This window comes from Malurus melanocephalus, unplaced genomic scaffold, assembly GCF_030028575.1.
Source record: "Malurus melanocephalus ecotype Western Australia unplaced genomic scaffold, MMel_1.1 scaffold_566, whole genome shotgun sequence".
In the NCBI taxonomy this organism is placed as follows: domain Eukaryota; kingdom Metazoa; phylum Chordata; class Aves; order Passeriformes; family Maluridae; genus Malurus; species Malurus melanocephalus.
Genome location: NW_026623798.1, coordinates 280,817 through 301,679, shown reverse-complemented (window position 1 = coordinate 301,679; position 20,863 = coordinate 280,817). Strand labels below are relative to the sequence as shown.

The 20,863-nt window shown below is 43.8% G+C and overlaps 1 protein-coding gene across 5 annotated transcripts in view; it reads right to left on the bottom strand.

The window, feature by feature from the left end:
- DGKD (diacylglycerol kinase delta) overlaps positions 1-20,420 on the bottom strand; it is a 57,216-nt gene extending 36,796 nt beyond the window's left edge. For all 5 annotated transcript variants that reach the window (XR_008966405.1, XR_008966406.1, XM_057382397.1 and 2 more), the window contains exons 1-3: positions 20,240-20,420; positions 4,940-5,050; positions 4,194-4,274 (exon numbers count right to left, since the gene is read on the bottom strand). Coding sequence is in view for 3 of the 5 variants with exons in the window: in XM_057382397.1 (XP_057238380.1) it covers positions 4,194-4,274; positions 4,940-5,050; positions 20,240-20,386 (339 nt within the window). In the remaining 2 variants the exon portion in view is untranslated. The remainder of the gene's footprint in view (positions 1-4,193; positions 4,275-4,939; positions 5,051-20,239) is intronic.
- Between the last annotated feature and the right edge of the window lie 443 nt (positions 20,421-20,863).

The following is a 20,863-nucleotide window of genomic DNA, read 5'->3' as shown; positions in this document are numbered from 1 at the left end:
GGTACTTCCCAACAAAAAGGGTTTACAGGAGCTCAGGAGCTCAAGCTCCACCTTTTCCAGTGAAAAGCCTTTAACTATGGAGGAGTGGTTCCTGGCATGGCTCAAAAATGTACTCTGACCCAGCCTCCRTTTCACCAAGGCATCAGAAAGAAGAAACCAAACGACACAGAATTCCCTCTCTACACAGAGGAACCTTCTCCTACAGGATCTTAAAGCTCTGAATCAAATAGAATAAGAAATTAATGTTGTAATTCATGTTATGTAAGTGAGGGTGAAAGTCCACACCACCATTCAGTAGCAATAACTGGAAAACACTTAGCAAACCACCATGTGAGAATTATATCAGAGCACAAAATATGTACACGGAAAGATACAATGTCCTTTCCAGGCCCTCTCCTGATGATGACAGGCATTTTTGACTAGTATTAAAGAATACATACTTTATACCAATCCTCCTCAAAGCAGGAAAGGGTCAATGAACTGATAAAGACTCACTTCTTTAACTTTACCAACTATACTGAAGGCAGCAGGCTTAACTTAATTGGCACCTTCTAGGAAAGAGCAGATTTTCAGTCCACAAACCAGTCTGAGGAGGTAGAATTTGTTCACCACATAAACATTTACAAAACTGGGCCAAGGGAGATGACCCAAATTCTTTTCAAAGACTTGAGGGGACAGCTGCGGTGGCAAACTGTTGACCTGAGCAACAGGCAASAGGGTGATTGGTGTCCCCCAAACCTTGCAGGTGTTGCAGGGGAGGCCAGGCATAACAGATAGCTCAGGTCCATGACATAGGTAAAGCAGAACATTTTGAGACAGACATCATAAAAACCTAGGCTTCCCAGTATCATCTTGAGAAAACACTATTCCAGGTGAGTATGGAACTCATCCTCATTGCAGATTTTGGTTTAATGCTAATACAACTGCAGTCCATTATGTGGGCACCTTAACAAATCACATTACTGCAAAACTGCACTGTCCAAGAAAAAACTGCTCATGGAAAGATCTAAAGCCTCACTAGGAAGACCCAGTGTACCCAGTGTGATCCCAAATCATCTGCTTTTTAGAAACCACAAGAGGTTTTGAGGGTAAGGCTGAGAAAGCACTTCTCAGAAATCAGAGCCAGGCTCTGACCTCACCGACTCAATGCTGCTGCTGATCTCTATTTTGTTTGGAGTACAAATATAGCACACACTGATGGCAAGAATGCAGGCTAAAAGTTGACTGGTCTCTTTGAAACAAAGGGTTCCTGAACTACCAGGACAACACAGCTATTATTGTATTTGTGCCACAGCAGATCTTCCCTAAGGYCCTGTGCAAGACAGCAACCCTAGGAAAAGGCAGTGGTGAGAGATATGTGCTATGTACCAAGGGATCACACATGGAAAGCACCTGTCAGAGCCCAGACATCCCAGAAGAATGTAACTTGTAKACAGGTGACTCTCAGGGACAGAGATGGCAGAGATGTGACAGAAACAGCAAATACCACACCTAGAGGCCTAATGGGAGAAGAGAGCTCTGGCATGGGGCTGCTATAAGACCAGTTCCCAGAGCCTTCCTATTAAATACCTCTGCAGCCACATGGCCTGACCTAATGGAACAACAGCTAAACATAAAGCTTTTAATTACATGTCGAGGGACAGAGCTGTACAACATCTTAAGCCCAAAAATGCCCCTTTGTCACATGCTCCCAGCCCATTCTGTAGCCATCTATCCATTAACTCTGGGTAGCAGTTCTGAAAACTGTCCCTATTGCAAACAGGAGACACTTACTGAGGAAATCTATGCAAGATCAACCAAGTAAACCACAGTGGAGTTTGTCATTACACACTTCTTTTTCAGAGAAGGTCTGTGTCTTAAAACTCACTTTACTCACTCTCCTTCYTGCTGAAAGCAAACACATTAACTGYCACAGACATGTCCTATGTAAAAGATTTACTGGCAGCTATTTTTTAACCTTACTCCTCAGTCCATGCAACACAACCTTTGAGGGCTTTCTGCTCTGGTTTTGTCCTCTCATGATGCTGCCTCCCTATGCTCCTCAATGCACCTTCAACAGTTTCTCTTCTGACTGGTCAGCCCTTATTACCTCTTTGTTTTGAATACACATTGTTCCTCCAAGTGGTTTATCTGATGTTTTTATTGCTTGCCTTTATGTCAGAACCTTAGGGGTGCCRTTGAGGCCTTCAGAATAGATATATTAGGCAGTACAGATGACTGGAGAGAGGTTGAGTTTTCTCAGAAAGAAAACACTCTTTCATAAATCCACAAGTACCAGTTTCCATTGACGAAAACAAACAAAAAAAAAAAACCCCAGAACATCTAAAACTCTGCTTACAACACCAAATGCTACATATTTTCAGCTCAGGAGAAAAACTCAAATTGTATGACCCACTGATTTGAAACAGGGAAAAAAATATATCAAAGAACTCTGAATTTTAGAAAAGAAGATACAGAGGCGAAGCAGAGTACTCTCAAAGAAAACCAACAGAAAACTGGATGACTGCAAGGAATTCAAAGTACTGACAGAAGTGATGTAACAGAGCAAACAGGAGCAAGACCAGGCCTCCTTCTGATTTCCTAAGTGTTTTTAGAGCTCAAGGTAAACAAGCCCCTCCATAAGCCACGACAGAAGGAGTAGGTAGAAATTAGGAGGAGATGTTTTCCTTTAAGTTTACCTAGGCCCCATGATACACTGCTCAGCTGGCAACAGTGCACACTGTACCTGCTTGAGTTTCTCAGTACCCCTTTACCTTTTACCCACTAGGGAAGGCAGGGACCCTGATATCAGAGTCCTGGAAATAACTCTTCACTGTTGCACTCAGATAGAGCAATCTAAGAGAGCAAACTTCCTTCTACACTACTTTTTCCTGTCCCTAAAACAGTCTTCCTGATGAAAGTTAGAACTCTACCAACTACAACAATAAGCAGCAAACAGTACACTTACCTGAAAAATCAGCCATTATTTATATTGAGAAAACTGAAGCAAGACTCAGGATAAAATGCTTTATTAACAGGTAAATAATATCACATCCTTAAAAACATATCCCCTACTCAAACCACTGCATAAACCTTGTCTTTGTACTCTCACATTGACACCTGATATCAATATTAACTGTACCCAGATGTGCCTCCTACCTSTCCGACTATGGATGTAGAAAGAGTTTTCAAGCTTTGGGAAAGTGTTGGGGTTTCATCTGGACACAGGCACTGCAAGGCCAAAAGCTACAGCTACACAACAGAAGCTCCCTTTGGCAGATCTTTRAAGCAGCAGGCCACTCTTGCTGCAGCACAAGGCACACAGCTCAGTGTTGGTCGCCACGGGGAGAATCAGGAAGGATTCCTCCCTCCACCTGGATTGCACCCTCCCTTTGCCTTGCCTTAGAGCAACACTTCCTTCCCCCAGATTCTCCTTCTCCTCTGTTCCAGCCTCCTCAGGAGCTGTGTGAAGGTTGTCGCTGTTCACCAGCTCTTGACACTCACTCTGCAGGGCTGACATTAATGGCTTATTTTTCTGCACACCAGGTGCTTCCCCAGACTGGAGCTTGCAGAACACGTAAACCTTGGAAATACAATCATTTTTCCTCCTAGTTTCTGAGCCTAGAGAAAACAAAGCAGGGACACCACCACATTTCCAGACTGCAAATACTTAGCACACATTCCACAATCTAACTAGTATACTGAACCAATCCCACAGTTACTTCTGTGCTATTTCTTTCTGTTCCTCCTTTTGCTTTCCCACTATATATAGCATGCATATATAAACACACACACAGACACACACAAATTAAGTCAGAGAAAGAAGTTTACCTATTTTAATGCCTGTGAGGAAAACTAAATTCCTTTAGCAAGACCTCCAGCATAAATCCAAACATTACCTCTAACTCCCTCAGCAGAACAAATTTTTCTGTCCCACTGTGCAAACGGGTTCTATCAAACCCTCCTAGTTTATAGGTGAGAAAATCCCTGAATGCCTTACCATAATACATAGCAACCTGAGGTATTTCCCTGAGGTAACTTCCCATGTGCACAAARATGAGTTATCATATTATAAAGAGAAGTAAGTTTATGAATATTTTTATTTTTAGTGAAAGATGCTGTGAAGATTGTTCAGATGTTTTTCAGCTCTGCAAAAGAGATGGGATGTGGGGAAAATAYGCAAGAAGAATAGAAAATAATGCAAGAAGTCCTACCGTGAAGCTGTTGTTGACATTCTTTGTGCTGCATTCGGCCACGCTGGCATCTGTCAGATCCACCTCATCAAAAATAATGGACTGGAAAGAAAAAAATTAAAATCCCAATGAATTCTTGAATTCAACGTATAAGCAGTAGACTCAAAGTCTGCCTAGAATGCTCTGTCACAGCCTTTTATGATTTGAAAGAAAGACACAGTATCAACAACATAAAGGAACTGGAAGTCTAGTTCCATACACTGGGGATCACTCTGGCCTGTCTTCAGACAGTGAACACAATGGCTTTATTTTTATTGAAGGGCTATTTTAAAAAACACCAAATAATTGTAGGTCTTGTTCTTGTGAAAGGAGACAGTTTTACATCTAGTTGACTATCAACATACTAAACCAGATGCACAGCASTTCTGATTTGATCAATTCTAACTTGGTTTGTCTACTCCACTTTCTCTTTTCATTTGTATTCTCTTCATTCTAGTAATTCAGAGTCCATTCCCTACTAGCRTGCACCAAAGGGAGAAAAAATGAGAAAAAACCAGTATCACAAGTCCGCACGATGCTTCACTTCAAAACCAAGGATTTCCCAGTGTGAGGCAAAACACAGGGATCTTCTAGTAAGCTACAAAGCCTGAAGAACAGTCCTTAAAAAGTTCTTTGCTGAGGGCTGCCTCCCCACTGACACCCATCTGCCTCCAAAGCCCCTCCAGTGACTTCCTTCCTTGGTCTCACAGGTACTGTCATGACCTTACCTTAGCAGTTTTTGCATAGTAGAGCGTTCTTCCTCGCAGCTTAAAGTATCGTCTCTTCCAGCGCTGGAAGGAGCTGGTCTGTTTCATCAGCATGCCCTCTTTTATAACGGTCTACAAAAGCATCAGAAGAGAGAGGTGAAGCACAGATTTTACTGACAGGAACCTTTTGTGCTCCCTCAGCACACATCCGTAGGGAAAGAACTGGAGTTGGAGACTAATTACCTCAGTGCCCTCTGCTGGAAGCGTTTCACAGATACATTCAGTAAAACTGAGCAGCCTTCACAAGACAAAACCTTCATGAACACACAACCCACACWGCAGTGCGATTTTACCCTTGTCTCTAGTGTTATCATGATACCAAAGAAGATAACTTACAACTGAACGAGCATTTCAAATCTAACAGTGACTCGAGAAGCATAACAGTTRAACTCACCCAGGTCAGATTTCAGTCGCAGGTAATTGCACCTTTCATTTAATTGGCATCTGATTATCAGCATTTATGGACCCAGGATATCTGTCTCTACCTCCAGCTGTGCCTTGTGAAATTGCCAGCATCCATCTGGCACAGAGGTGGCAAGCTGCAAGCCCAGGGGGTGAAGAGTGAAACCAGAGTTAAGAAGGAGCTATATCCAACTTCAACATTTGGTATTCTTCAAATAGTCTTGGCCCTGCCTCAGTGCGCTCTGGCCAGCTGCCATTTCCCAGGGCTGCAATGCCAAAACTGTCTACGCACACTGACTTCTTTTTAACTGCTTTACAACTAGACTGACATACCGGCATACACAGGCTCATATGCTTGTTCATACATTGTGCATGAACAGTTCATACACTGTTCATACACATGGGGGTATGGATTCAATCCACATGCACTTCATTCTGCTTGGTCAAATACACTTGATTACTTTGCAGAGGACAGGTTTGAATACCAACAGACACATGAAAATAATCTCAAAAACTGCAGCTCAGAAAGACAAAACACAAGAAAGTCAGGACTGAATGCCCAACCCCAAATTCCTGATTGAAAGCACTGCCTAGGAACTACAAGCAGTACTACATGATGCCTCAGTACCACAAGAAATCTACTTCTCTCCCCAAAAAAGTCGAGGGAACCTACTTCTGGCTGAGAGAGCCCAAGGTGATAAACCCACAATTAAAACACAGGATACAAACAGTCTGACAATCTTGTAAGACAGGTTATTCTGTATCTTGGTGCCAGGAAAATGACACAGCTTTAACATACCAGAGGTCTCAGCAGAACTCAGGTTTGTAACAGTCAGGTTGCTGGTACGTATCAATTAATTCACAAACACACAAAATRGACACTGCCAGGCTACTACAGCACACAGAAGAAATACTTTTACTGAACCACAGTGTTTAGTTCATTTTATAAATCCTTTCCAGGGCATTAAACTTGCTTTAAAAATGCTATACGTATTTCTAGTGTGTGCCTTTAGTTTTTGAAACAGCYGTGGATTTTAATACGTTCCACATACACTGGCCCTTGCCAAGCTCAAAGCCTCCTCAAAACCCACTTTGAAAAAAATGCTTACTRTAAGGAGAAACATCCATCTGATAATCTGTGCTTCTCTTTTGCTAGACTGAGCCATTCTCAAATTGGCCTGAGAGAGCACAGGGTCTGGAMCACCATGGTGATGCCTCTACTCACAAATCAGTTGGGAAAGAGCAGGCTCCCCATTCCACCAGATCCTAAAGAGAGCTGTTGGATATAGAAGCCTCTATAATCTCCCTCCACTCTGTTGRGAAAGAGAAAAGGAGGAGAGCTCCCCTGTTTCCTAGAACACCATCTACTTTGGATCCTGGGCCCTGGCCAGCTCCAGGGTTAGCAAACTCCAAGCCTCAACATTTCCCAGTGGTCGGTTTCACAAAGTCACCTGCACACTGGCAGAAATACCTGCCAGTTCTCAGGCAAACACCAACTTAATGTGCCTGCTTCAACTGGGAATCACCAAACTCCATAGTACTTCCAGCAGAATGAAAAGAAAAAAGAAAAATGCACAATTGAGGATTAAGCTCCTATCAGAAAATGRCTGTTTCCCACACCAGCTACCCACAGTTCTGAGGCAGTCACTGAAAGGCATCTTAGCACTCATTTTCCACAGGTCACGACAGGGACACAGCAGTAGGAATGCACTCTAAGAAGCCATACAGCATCTGGGAGTGGCTTTAGAAGTTAAACATACTATAGCAATACCGCGAAACAAAATGTTAAACTGCCTTAGAGCTGCTGTTATGTAAGCAACCCGAAATTCAGACATCGTAGCTGAAGCTTCAGCATAAAAGAAAAYGGAGTGCAAAGACTGACTGAACGGCATCCCTTGCGGAAACGACCCTGAAGGCAAGGCCAAAGTTGAAGGCACTCATTTGGAACCAAGAAAGATGCATTCACGCTYCCACTCTGCCACAGACTTTTTAGAGTTCCCAACAAAGCAATTTCCACTATGTGTCTCTCCATCCCCCAACTGTCAAGCGCAACAAACAGGACTAGCCAAAGGTGGAAACCCACTAAAATATATATTTCTCTCACAAGTTACTTTAACCTCCACCACCAGAGTATCAAAGAGAAACGTARAGCACCAGCATCCAAATTACCACCCTAAAGAAATTACACATTTCTGTATTTTTTTCATTTTTTCATTTTTTATAGGGAAGAAAATAGAAAAGTGGCAGGAGATTTTCCAAATTTAGACAGAAACATGGAGTAATCTTTTGCATTCCCTGGAATAAAACATATATAAATAAAAAATTAGACAGAGAAAGCAGCTACTGAGCTCTGCAAAGCCATGAACCAAAATCAGAGAGGAACTAAAAATCCCAGGGAAGACTCCTGGAATGAAAAAAAACCCTGAAGATATCAAGTCAGCCAGGAGGCTAATCAAAAAGTAGCRACTTGCAGGAGGAGATTTCAGCACTCTGTTGCGATGCTTATTTACAGCTATGGTTAAACTGGAGACAACCAGCACCCTTACATACCCCAGGCTCAGGCAGCAGCACTTCAGCCAAACTCAGCCCAGTAACTCAGCCCAGCCCACCAGCACAGGAACTCTCAGCAAAACAATGCCTCTGCTTTCCCTCAGCTCCCACCACTCCTGCCTGCTCCCTCACTTCAGCTGGGCTCACTCACCTCTCCAAAAGACATGCATTSCTCCATTTCTCTTTTAAATCCCTTTTTTTCTCTTTTTTACCAAAAGGCAACACTCGCAGAGGYCACCACCACCTTGCCCCACCCTAAGCAGCAGTTTCTGTCATTGCCAGGCTCTATCTATAGAAAACCTCACAACTACCCAGCTCAGACATGAAAGGCCAAAGCAGGAGCGCTCACTGCTCACAGCAAACGCCTCTGGTTCAGCGCTGCCCATCTCTGCATGAGAGCAGCCGGGCTATTTATAGGCACTCAGCTCAGCAGTTTGGTGGGTTTGGGCGGAAAGGGCTGGAGATAAGATCAAGATGACTTTATAAAACGATGCAGACATCACTGCCTTTCCCCTCCTCTATTTTGACTTTACAGCCAAATGACTTGCCACTTGCAGAGGAATGCAGCTGAAGAAAATGAACTGGGGAAAGGACATGACTGCAAAGGGACACAAATTAAACAAAAGGTGGAGAGCTGAACAGCTGCTTCTGCTCCTCAACCTCCCTGCAGACTTTCAATCGAAGATTTACTCTGATCAGATTACTGGGCACGTAATTTATCAAGATAAAAGTTAAGTTGCTTATCCCATTATGAAAAGAGAGCGTTAAATCTATTTTTAGTATCATATATTAGATCCTATGGGAAAAGTTACTGTCCTGAAACATTATGARGTTTGATAATGTGTGTCCTGTCCAGGATAAATACTAAAATTGTTTGCAGTGGAACTATGCAGACTGCTTACTATCCATCTGARTACCTTTCCAGCGTGGTTGTCCTGTGGCATGGCATTCCATGGGCAGATAACACTATAAAAAATGAATTATCTTCTTGGATCAAGCATAAAATTATGTGCTACTGGTTTCAACAGTGACCCTCTTTCATCATATTGCTAGTCAGTGTAAAAACGGTTACTGAAAAAACAACAATTTAAAGCAACACTGCACATAGCAGAGAGTCTTAAGAAGTCTGAAAAGAACAAGATTAAACAGCTCAAAGGCAGGACCTATGAAATTTCTAGCATTTTACTATTTATCTTTGGCCTTGAAGAACAGCAACTTCCTGCAGAAAAAAAACCTAGCTCATGGCAAGCAATACACAACCCTCCCCCCAGCTCATCCCTTTTCAAAACTTGACATTTAGGAAGAGAAATAATATGTTCTCAGATTTCTTCTGTCAAAACGGGTACAGGGCTCAGGCCTAATCCTGAACTGACAAAAGAAAAATTTTGACTGACCTCAACAGCAATGGTTTCAAGCRACTCAGAGGACTTAAGCAAAGAACYTAAAAGAGGGCCTTGTGCTTCACTGTTTCCCCTTCCCGCCTTGAAAGAACCAGAAGCCAAAAGATTAACAGGAGCTGTTCAGAAAAGCAGCAAGACACAGTTGTGGTTCCAGCACCTCTCCTCATCTGAGGTGTCTCTGCACTCAGTAACCCACGTCAAGAGGTCAGAGACAGCGTACACAGATAAAATGCTTAATGCACTGACAACATGAGYGATTGTACTAAAAATCAGGAAGGATCACGTCAGATTTCAGCTACTTTCAGATTACATCCCTTGTTCTCCTGCACATAGTACTGCTTAGCAAGCGAAACACAGAAGCAGACAATCCCTTCCTGAAGCTTAAGCCTATCGCCCCATTTGGAGGTGGGACTCTCAATAAAACTAATTTCCTATTCTGGAAAACATGCCCTATTAGCCAGACTGAGGGTGACTACCAAGTGTGCCTGGCTGTCAGGCTGGCAAGTGCCCACTGGCACAGGGAGGCTCCAAACCATGTTTGATAGAGACAGAAGAAGAGCAATGCAACTTATTTTACTGCTGAGATCATAACATATTCTTAGGGACAGTTACTCAGTGMAACATATCTAACACAAGAATTATGCTCCAGTGACACTTCTTTCCAATGCAGAAAAAGAACTATGTACAAGGTAACAGCAAAATGATTCAAAGCTATCTAAATAGCAACTAAAGAATCCCAAACAAGAAGTCCTCAGCACACAGATTTCTCTGTTTTCCATGTGTCTTCTGAATGTAAAAAACTTTAGGACACAAACAGTTTTTATTTGTATRTACCATAAAACACTGATGCAAAACAACAAATAATTGACTGAACAAAGCACCAAATGCAGAGAGGAGAAAATAAAATGCAAAAGCATATGCGTAACAGGCAGCTGATCCTCAGGTACCAAACAACCTCATCTAGTCCTTGATTTTGGGTGAGATGTGGCAAAAAAGATAGGAGTAGATCTGCAGGCACTTAAACATGGCCAGACAGTCTTGCCATGCTAGGGCAGGCACAAATCTGAGTGCTGTATCTTGTTGTGGGTAAAACAGTTTTAGTAGCTGGTATCATAAAGCTCTCCGTGRTCACAAACATGAAACTAATTCTAAATTAATATTTAGAAATCAAATAAAACACAGTAAATCCAACGAAGAAACTACAGGAATAAATATAACCAATCCTATAGAATAAGACATGAAAGGTCAAAAGGGTAGGGGTTAACAAGCTAATCTGAGAGCAACATCCTTCCACCAGACAGTGGTGACACACTGRAAATGAACTCCAGGAAGCTTAGAGAGGGGAAATCTAGATCAGTAAAGCAAATAGGACACAGAGAGAGCTATAAGATCTATAGGGGAGCACAAGGTACTTGCAGGTTGCACACGTCTGTTTGGGATTCCTACATTAAATGCACTTTATCTTGAAAAAGTGAAAATGGCATTAAGATTCTTTCACTGGTACCAGAAGAGCAAGATATTATGAGAATCCACTGCAAAAAAAGGACTCCAGAAGAGGAGAAAAAGAAATCAAAGTTGGAATCAAATATCAAAATAGAAGCTAGGGTAGTGAGTCACTGGCCCAGTAACAGAAGCCAAGTGCTACAACTAATGAAGGGGGTTACAGCAAAGACCTTTGTACAACCACACGGGAAAACCTACAAAAACTCTCCCAATTCTCTTCTTTTGCAATCTCCAGCCTGCTGAATGAGCTGGACTCAGCATACCCAGTGAGAAACCACAGCAAGCACAGCCAACAACTCTCCTACAGCCTCCCTGCAACTCCCAACACAAAAGAAACCAGAGCAGAGCACAGCACATGAGACATCTCAGCTACTCATCCATGCACTAGCTGAGATGTCACTGAAACAAGAAATGCAAGCTCACTCTCCAGATCCACAGTAAAAAAACCAGGAGTTTGTGTCAAATACTGGAAAAGCTTTAATTTGCCTTGGCACACATAAATAGTCAAACATTTCATTCTTCATTAGTTAATGCTGTAGCCAATAAAAGAACAGGTCATTAAACTAGCTTCTTTCATTACCAAGCTCAGCTGCTACTATTATGAACGACTCTACTAAAAGAGATGCACAATCACTGACCTAAAGCGAATAAATTAACAAATGAAAAACAATTTGAAAGCACACAAAAATTTATATGGGGAAGGAAATACAACACACAGCATATCAACACACAGCTCCTTGGTAAAATGAGCTCTGTCAGAGAGCTCCAAACAAAGTACTCAAAACAGATGAACACTCTGGTCAGCTACTTAGAAGGGAGAATGAAAAACACACCTGTACACTGATACAGGATTAGTAAGAAGCTGGACAGCTCCTGGTACAGTACACAACCCTCCCCCCAGCTCATCCCTTTTCAAAACTGCTTAAGCCTCAGGATGCTTTCCATAGGCTCCAGGAATCCTTCCCAAACACATTTATCACAAAAAGGAAACTGAGCACAAAGCTCCAGTCAAACTACAGCAAAGCTGGAAGATATGGGYTCAAACCCATCCACAGAGACATTTAAGGACAAACATGAAAAGTCTGATTGTTATTTTTTCTACAATCTAAAATAATATATACATGACTACATTCCTTCCTTGGGCATTTTCCCCCACACAAAATATGTCAACACATTACCTACTGTAAAACCTTCAGGTCTGAGACATGTCTGAACTCAGAGTACGTGGCTCTGCTGCTGAGTTAAAGCAACAGAACCTCATTTGGAATCCCAATTTGTCCCAACCCTCTAATGGTGCAGCCTGTACYACCGCAGCTAAAGTCACACTCTTGTTCATCCAGAGAGGCAAGTTACTACCGAAAAACATGCATCTAATCCCTGCCATCCACTTCACCAGCAGGCAGAAGGAGCCAGGCACTCACCATGGGCTGTCAAGGCCAGTTGACATGAGAGTGCCAGGCYGGCGAGTGTGACCAGTGCGAGCACAGAACAGCAAATGTAAGGGAAAGCACATGCAGAATATAGCTGTGGATCTCATCCTCAYACTCACAGACACCCCATTCTTCCCACACTGCTGAATGTCATGGAGACCTTGACCAAGTAGGAAGGAAAAGTCAGCAGAAAATACTGCTACAAGAAATTCAGGACATGGGAAAGCAAAAGTTATACCTTGAGGAAGAAAACTAAACCTTTGCCCTTGTGCTGAGGAAGGTGAGCAAAAGACAGCTTCCTCCCACTGTGTCTGGATTTCTGCTACCCCTGCTACTGAATTCTGCAAGAAGCCTTGTTTGGAAGGGACCAGTAGATGCAGAGCCACATCCTCATCCTTTTACTCCAACTGGTATTCAAATAGGTTGCAAGCAGAAAGCGGCTTTTGGCCTTTGGCCATCTAATTAATACTCAGGTATCCTAGAATTTATCTCATCTGCAACAACTGTCATAATCAGATTTTCCATATTTATGTATTAAACAACCTGTGCTTTTAAGGTTTTTTTTTTCCTCATCTATTTAACATAGTTTTTAAAGGATACTTCAAAGTTTTGTTTTTCCATTTTCCCTGTTTTAATGTGCTGCAAATACCTTTGACCATGCCAAGATTTCTTGATCTGCACCAGCAACAACAAGGAAGATGAGCACAGCCCTGGGAACATCGTTTTGTTAACTTGCAGCAGAACAGAACAGAAGGGGCTGGCACGAGCTCCCAGAATACTGATTTTTAATGAAACTTCAGTCATAGATCTACACATTCTAGACAGTGTTCTGCCCTGCCTCTGCTGAGAGCAGTTCCAAGAGCAGGAAGCTCGCCCTCCCTGTTTTATCAGATACATTTCTGTTCAAAGACTATGGAAGACAGCTGCCCCATGGGATAAGACATTACCTGAAGATTGCACCACCCTGCACCCAGGGTCTGGAGATGCCCTCAGTGATTTCATGCATTTGATAAAAGAAGTGCCTATCTATATTCCCCTACAGCAGACTGAAGGTGGTATCACCTCTCCGCGCTAGAAAATTACATGGATAAATTTACTAAAGCTTGCAGAACTCAAGTGCAATGTGCTCAATGCAAGCATTATGTGATCAAGAGGGCATTTCCTCTCTCAAAAAAGTAAACCACAACATCCCAACAGTGAGCAGATGTAAAACTTTTAAACTTAGCAATGAGACTGTGAGGAAGCAAAAAGATCTCTGAAACCAAAGGAAGCAAACCTGTACTAGTCAATTGCCTAACTCAGAAGTGGTAATGTTGTAGCCACCAAGCCAACTTTTTCCTCTCTGGATGAGAGGAGGGCAGTTAGCTYCAGCCCCTTCCTCCTCTAAAAGCACTCTTGTGCCCTGGAGTGGTCCGAGGCTTGCAGTCTGCAAGTTCCATACCCTGTGGAAGCACTGCACTACTGCTGCAGAGGTGCACCACTACYGAACAGGGCATGCACAATAAGCTCACTGCTTTTGGGAGTGTTTTACATAAAATGTGTGAGGAGGGACCCCAAACCACGGCAGTTGCTGTGGAGCAGTGGTGCTCAACTGTTCGTCTGCCTGAAGCTCAGCTACCCCKAGATAATGATCCCATGGAGTTGCAGAACCAAACAGAAGCATCTTCTTTCTTTAAAAGACACATAAATTCCTAGGAAACAAGAGGCAACAACCACTTAGTGAAGAAAAAGTGGGAATGCACCATTTCACTGGAGAGTTAATAAAAAGTCCTTTAAATACTGGTCAGTGCATTTAAGCTCTTGAAAAAATGTGCTCCAAGAGGAACATGTRTTCACTTGGAACAGCAGTGTGTGATGAAATTTCCAATGATGCTGTGCCAATATAGGGTAAACCTTAAGTTTTTCAGGAATAGAGAAAAACCCTCTCTATCTCACTTGTGCATTCTCTTATATATGCAGGCATAGTTGCTATTTTAGAAAGAATCAGACTGGATCTGTAATTAAAGAAGGCWAAGTTATGCAGTGTCTTACATGATATACTGCATTTTCTAATCAGGTAATCTGGAGATAGACATTGCAGAGTTTTCATTTATAATCCTGTACTGCTCCAAAGTAAAATATCAATAWTTTTTCTTTAACAAGAGGTTGTGGGTAGGGGAAAATACTCTAAATATTTGACTTAGTTTTATTTTGAAAAACCAAGCAATCAAACCAAAACATTCAGYACTTATTTTATTTAGTCTCTAATTTTATTAGAGAGAATAATTAGTAGCCTGGAAATGTACTTCTTAGCAATGTGGTCCAAGTAAATCCATGCTCTCAAAACATGCAAAGGTTTAATGTTAGCCCTTTAATTCCTGGAACCTGATCTATAGTTAGAAGGAATGAGAAACACTACAAGTGCATGTGGTTTTGTGCTCTGTTCTGTTGTGTGGTGAGGTTTTTTTTAGTTTGGGTTTGTTGTTTTTTGGGTTTTTTTAACAAGGAAGTAACAGCTGTTGCTTTCATACAGCATCCAAAACTCTCCAGCAGCGAGGCAAACTTACAGTACACCAGTGAAAACAGTGCTGGGAGGTTTCCCAAATTGTATCAGAACACATGAGTCTGAAGTGGACACTAAACAGTTTGTAGATGAAGGGATAGAAACATTTGTACAGCCTAAAATCCTATCTTTGTCCTTAGCGCTCAGAAAAGAAACTAATATGTTTATGCTGCTAATCCAAGAAAATTCGTGTCCTTAAACCTGTGCTCAAGACATTCAGTTTCAGGTCAATCACAAAAACCTCTCTTTTGCAACAGTTCTGTTTTTTAAGGTGAAGAGTTCCCAGTTTCTACCTGAATTAAAACATAAGCCTCCACAATTTATGACACATGAAGTTCCTAAAATGTCCTCTTTCAGACATTCTGCTAGAAGGCAGCAAAACAAAACCAGACAGACATTTTAATATATGAACATGAATTAAGTCATCAATTCCTGAAAATTCCTTCCTCACTCTTATTTCTTTTACAATGTCACTTTATTGAAATGCTTTGCTTCTTATCATACTTCTTTCAATACTTGTATTTCAAAGTAATAAACTTCTCCACTTCCTCATTCTTATCTCAGAAAACCTTAGAACATGTGCTCTCCAGAAATAAAAATAACACTTTTACCTATAAAATGGACATTTTATCTTATAGRCAATACAAGAAGAAATAAAATGAGCTTTCTTTAGTTGCCCATGCTGCAAACCATATGTCTGAGGACTCACATAGCTCTGGAAACTTGCACTAAAACCAGGAGAAAAATTTTGCTTCCCCGTTTTTTTTTGCTTTTATGCTGCAGGGTGGCTCCAAGACCTCAAGGCCAATGGTCAGAAAGAGAATCACAACTTCCCATAGTGCAAAAGGCATCACCTGGTACACAGCTCAGAGAAGGGAAAAGTGCTAGTTCAGATACTGAGCAGTCTGTCCACCGCAGCATAATGCTCAATACCAGTTCATTTGTGCTGCTTTTCAGAATATAAATGAACTTGACATATCTCTGCTACTGGAGCTAGACAGCTTCCAATATCCCAGAAAGTTTGGAGAACTGTTCGTTCTGTTTGCAATTCTGGTGAAATATATACTGCAAACTTGTCTTTAAAAGTTCAAGGCAATGATAATTGCTTATAAAAAAYGAAAATATTACAGAGAAATTGCTCATGAAAGTAAACAGAACTTAGACTGAACTAGCCTAAACAAGAAATCCTCCTGATGTCACCCAAGGACACTGCTGAAATCCTGTCTGGTAAACAAACTGAGAGCCCAACATATTGAAGCTGGCAGACTGGAAATCCCACAGAACTGATGAATGAAATGGGAAGATGGCCTGTTAATCAACCCTCCTCCTATCTAAGCATTGCAATGGGATGCTGGAAATGAAAGGTCAAGTTCAAAGGAAGAAGCACACTTCACTGTCAGAGTTTATAAAAGGGACTGTGCTCCTTGGCTTCACACCCTTAGTTCCCAGGACCACTTTGGATATTCCTGGGCTTTTGTCCATGGTGAGCGAAAATCAGATGACATTACTACTTCAGCTGGTTCCAGCTGAGCCCTCAGCATTGTTTAGGAGGTGGAACCAAGGTCCTGCTGTTGCCTCTCCTCACACATGTCTTCCCTCTCCTAGTTAACTTCATCTCTTTCCCAATTCTCTTCCATTCAAAAATACTTAATCTTAGCTGACCAACAGTTTCTGCAGCTGCACCAACACCAGTCTGAGACCAGAGAGAAGCTAAAAGCAGTGCCCTCTGAAGCTTGATCCTGGTACAAGTCCATCAGGTTGTGAAATGGCTGATCATGCACACAACRCAGATTCTGCTTCGTGGCCACCTGAGACAAGAGCACTCACACTACCTGCTATACCTGATCAGACAAGGCTTTCTTCTTTTCCCCTAACAATAATCRTTAAAAACCACTAAACATGCTTTCCTTATACCTTTTCCCTGCCTCAAAAACTTTCTAGCTAAAAGCTAGAACACAGTACTTCACTTTCCAAACGCTGAGACTTTGACTTCTCCTTCCCCTGCCCTCTGCCTCACAAGGGACAGGTATATTAGCTGAAGAGATGTTACCTGTGATTTGCCTTTAGACCCTGCACATCAAATATTCAAACACTCAGTCCTTAAATACTCAAACACTTCCACTTGCCCCATTACTACTACACCAAGCTACTTCAGTCAAACACAGCTGGAAAACATCTGGGCTTGGGAAAACAAATTCACTGAAGTTTTATGGTCTTGCAAGCAAGCAAGCAGCTTTACAGCATTTCTTAGGAAATCAGATGGCAAGACCAGAGGAAGGAAAACATACCATCAAAGTGCTTGTGACTGTGACAAACAAGTAAATTCTGAGGAATTCCACGGCCATARTGGACTTCGCACTCAAGCTATGATGACAGTATGCTTCTATGACTTAGCTGTACTCACAGACATGGTCTTAAGCTAACTGCAGCAAAAGATGTGGTCAGAAGAGATTTCTATCCTCAGGCTACAGTAAAAGTCTGCCCGCATCTCTTACTGTCACTGACGGACTTGTCCAACTGCTTCTACAGCTTGCAGTAGTCTGCACTCTATCATTCAACAGACGAATTCAGAATTAGGTTTGCCTTTACAAAGGAAGCAAGCTCCTTAAAGTCTCATCAAAACTATGATTACCCACAAAGTTGTCTTTGCTCCTTGCCCTGAGGACAAGGAAAAGGTATACATGCAGCAGCATGCAGAAAAGACAATGACAAGGCAAAACAACATCAACAAACAATAGAACAAATCAGTCCTTAACACCATAATACCTGGGCTTACTTGGAAAATTTGACACTATTTAGTCAAAGATTTTCTGCAGATTAACACACAGAAGGCTTAATAGCTGTAGACAGTATCTGTTTATAATTCTTGTTCTTAATAGATTTATGTTTGCATATACAAGTGGCTGTTTTCACCTTTTTCCAGCCATGCTGATCCAGGAAGTGATGTAAAAAACAGGGAAAATTATTAAGTAGGGAGGATGTGTTCTGCTRTATTCAAACAAAAATACAACCCAATGGACCTTTCACCTCAGCATCTCTAACATCCTGCTGTAAGCAAGAGTTGCCACTCTAGAACTGAAAAAGAGTTTGTATCCCTGCTTTCATCACAAACACCACCATGGAGACAGACTATAGCATCCTTCCTCCCTTTTYGAGAGACCTCTGCCACAAATGGCGTTAAGAAATTCCAAGGTTCATCCAATCTCCAGCAAGACAAATTCTTAATATTCAGTGCTCTGCATGCAGGAAAATACCTCAAAAGGTTTACTTCTTTTTGCAGCAAAATAAGAGACTAGCTCTGGTGCTACAGCACAGCTGAAATATGCTTGACACAGAACATCCACAGGTTTAGAGGGCTTCACGATTTCCCGGTGCAGTCAAAAGAGCCATCTCACAGCCCAGCCCCTCAGCCCAAAATGCCAGGGGCAGTGCCAGTAGCACCTTGCAGACAGAGAAAGCAGCCCCACCATGGTCCTCATGTACAAGTGTGCTTTGTCACTGGGGCTTCACAACTGGGACCACTGCAGCCAAACAACGATGCACAGCAGAATGATGGCGGRGTCTGTGTTTGAAAGCAGGGCAAATCAGCCAGCACGAAAAAGAGTCYTTTGAAAAATGCTTCAGACACTGCACCATGCAGAGACATTTACTCTCCTTTGCTAGGAAAACAAGAGAAGCAACRCTGATCTGCAGTAGCAGTGTTGAGAGAGCTTTTGCATGCCCACAGCWGCATTGTGCTTGTCCATGCTGCGGAGACAAGGTGAGCACGAGGCAGGTRACAGCAGAGTAACTAATCTGGTATTTCTAAGCAGAAACACATCACACAACAGYCCAAGAGTTACACAGGAGCTTAACRGCTACAAAGAAAAATCATGCTGCTATAATAAAAATAGTGCAGAAAAGGGAAACTCCCTATGGGTGGTTCCCAGTCTAAGGCTGAAAGAAATCTTCACATCTTCTTTTACAGTAACAATACAGAAGAACTACAGCTGTGGTTGTAGTTGCAGAATGCTGTTACTGCCCCTAAAAACGATGTTATTGTTTCAGGATGAGCCACAGAGGGGAAAATATGACTGGGCCAAGGCAATCAGGGTGGAAAGGACTGCTACCTTACCAAGAAGGCAAAGCAGGACAAAAAAGACTAACCAGCTGTAAGATCCCTACTTGACCAGACAAAAGCCATATGCTACAGAAAGGTAAAACAGGACAGTGCAAGATGGGGAAATCAGGATGCACAAAAAGGATGGGAAGTTGCTGAGGGAAGGCATACAAAATGACTTTAAGGAACAACAGTGAGGGCTGCACCTTCCAGAGCAGAGCTCTGATGATGAGACTGTGACTTGTGCCAAGCACAACAGGACCACGGAGAAGGGAGGTGTTGGAAAGTGAACAACTTAATGGAACAATGCGACAGGGAGCTATGGCTGGGATGGGCAGAGGTTCTCAAGGGAAGGCATCGGGAGGTGAGGAAGGAGCCCATGGCAACTGTGACATGGGGAAAAAAGGGAAGATGAAGCTTCATGGGGTGGGGATGCCCTTAAGGATTCAAATACCTGGTAAATGGGGTGGCACCAGGGAGTAGGAGCCCAACTGATCTCCATGACTCCAAGAAAATATTACAGAGAGTAAGGAAGGAAAGAAGTAAGCTGAGCCTAGGCACACCGATCATTGCTAGGTAAAGTTCCTTGMAGGTCTGAACCTGGTAATGAGAAGAAGGTGGCCTAAGCAGGGCTGCTAGGGAGGGATACTGGAAAGGTTCAGAGAAGCAGTTTAGGGATGGCACCTGCCAGGTGGCTGGGGGCAATTCCAAGAGTTCACGAATGAAATTTGTGGGGCACTGGCAGATGCTGAAGGGCATTTAGGGAGCAGCTGCTAACGGGCACCTGAAAAACAGTTCATTACGGGGATGCCTGAGGGGCATTTTGCGGTTCACAAGTGCATGGAAAGCTGTTGGGGATGGCTTATGGGGGCCTCTGCGGTGTGGGTTGGGGTTTGCCAGCAGGACCTTGAGGGGTGGTTGGGCTGTGACCGAAAACGACGGGATAAATAAAACTCTCTAACATAAACACTATTTGTTACAATTAAAGATTTTCCAACCGGGGCAAAGGGGAAATAGCCGAGTCCCTGAGGGGCGCTTTGGCTGCTGTGAGGTGGTCGCCGGCAGATCCCTGAGGGGTCGTTGTGAGGGGAGAGGAGCGGGGTGTGTGGGGGATCGCCGGCAGCTCCCTGACGGACGGGTTCGGTTGCAGGCCCCCGGGGGAAGCTTCGGAGGTCTCTGGCAACTCCCAGAGCGGCGGCCCGGGCTGGCGGCGGCGCGGACCGTGCCGGCCGGGAGAGGGAGGCGGCGGCACCGAGCGCAACGCGGAGGCAGCGCCAGCCGCAGCGCCGCCGGGAGCCCGAGGCCCTGCCCGCGGCCCCCTCCCGCCGCACGCACCTTCTGGCGGATCTGCCCGGACGTCGAGACTTTGCGGATGAGCTTCTGCAGGGAGCCGGGCTCCTGCTCCGGCTCGCTGTCCGACGACTCCTCGGGCGCGGCGGCGACCGGCTCGGGCTGTGTTTGCGCGACCCCCGCCGCCGCCATGCTGCACCGACCGGCAGCGCGCCCGGCGCCCCCTACCGGCCCCGCGCGCGCGGCGCCCCCCAGCGGCGGCCGCTGCACATGGTGGCGGAGTGGGAGGGGCCGGGGCGGGCAAAGGCCTGGCCGCCGTCACGGGACAGGCACGTCCGTCCTGCTTGTCCGCCTTTCTCTGCGATCCGCCTGAGCACCGATCGCACCGGCCCGGCCGGTTCCCGGCATCCCCGTGGCTTCTTGGAATCTCAGCAAAGGTGTTAAGTGCGGCCGGCTCTGCTGARGCGAGCCCGACAGCCCGGACAGCGGTCCCCATTCCTCTGCATTCTTTGTGGCTACTCCGGCACAGAATCATTCGGGTCGGAAGACATCTCTGACGTCATCGAGTCCAACCTATAACCTATAGCACTGAGTGCCACGTCTCGCCATTCCTTGAACACCTTCAGCAACGGAGACTCCTCCACCTCTCTGGACAGCCCCTCCCAAAAA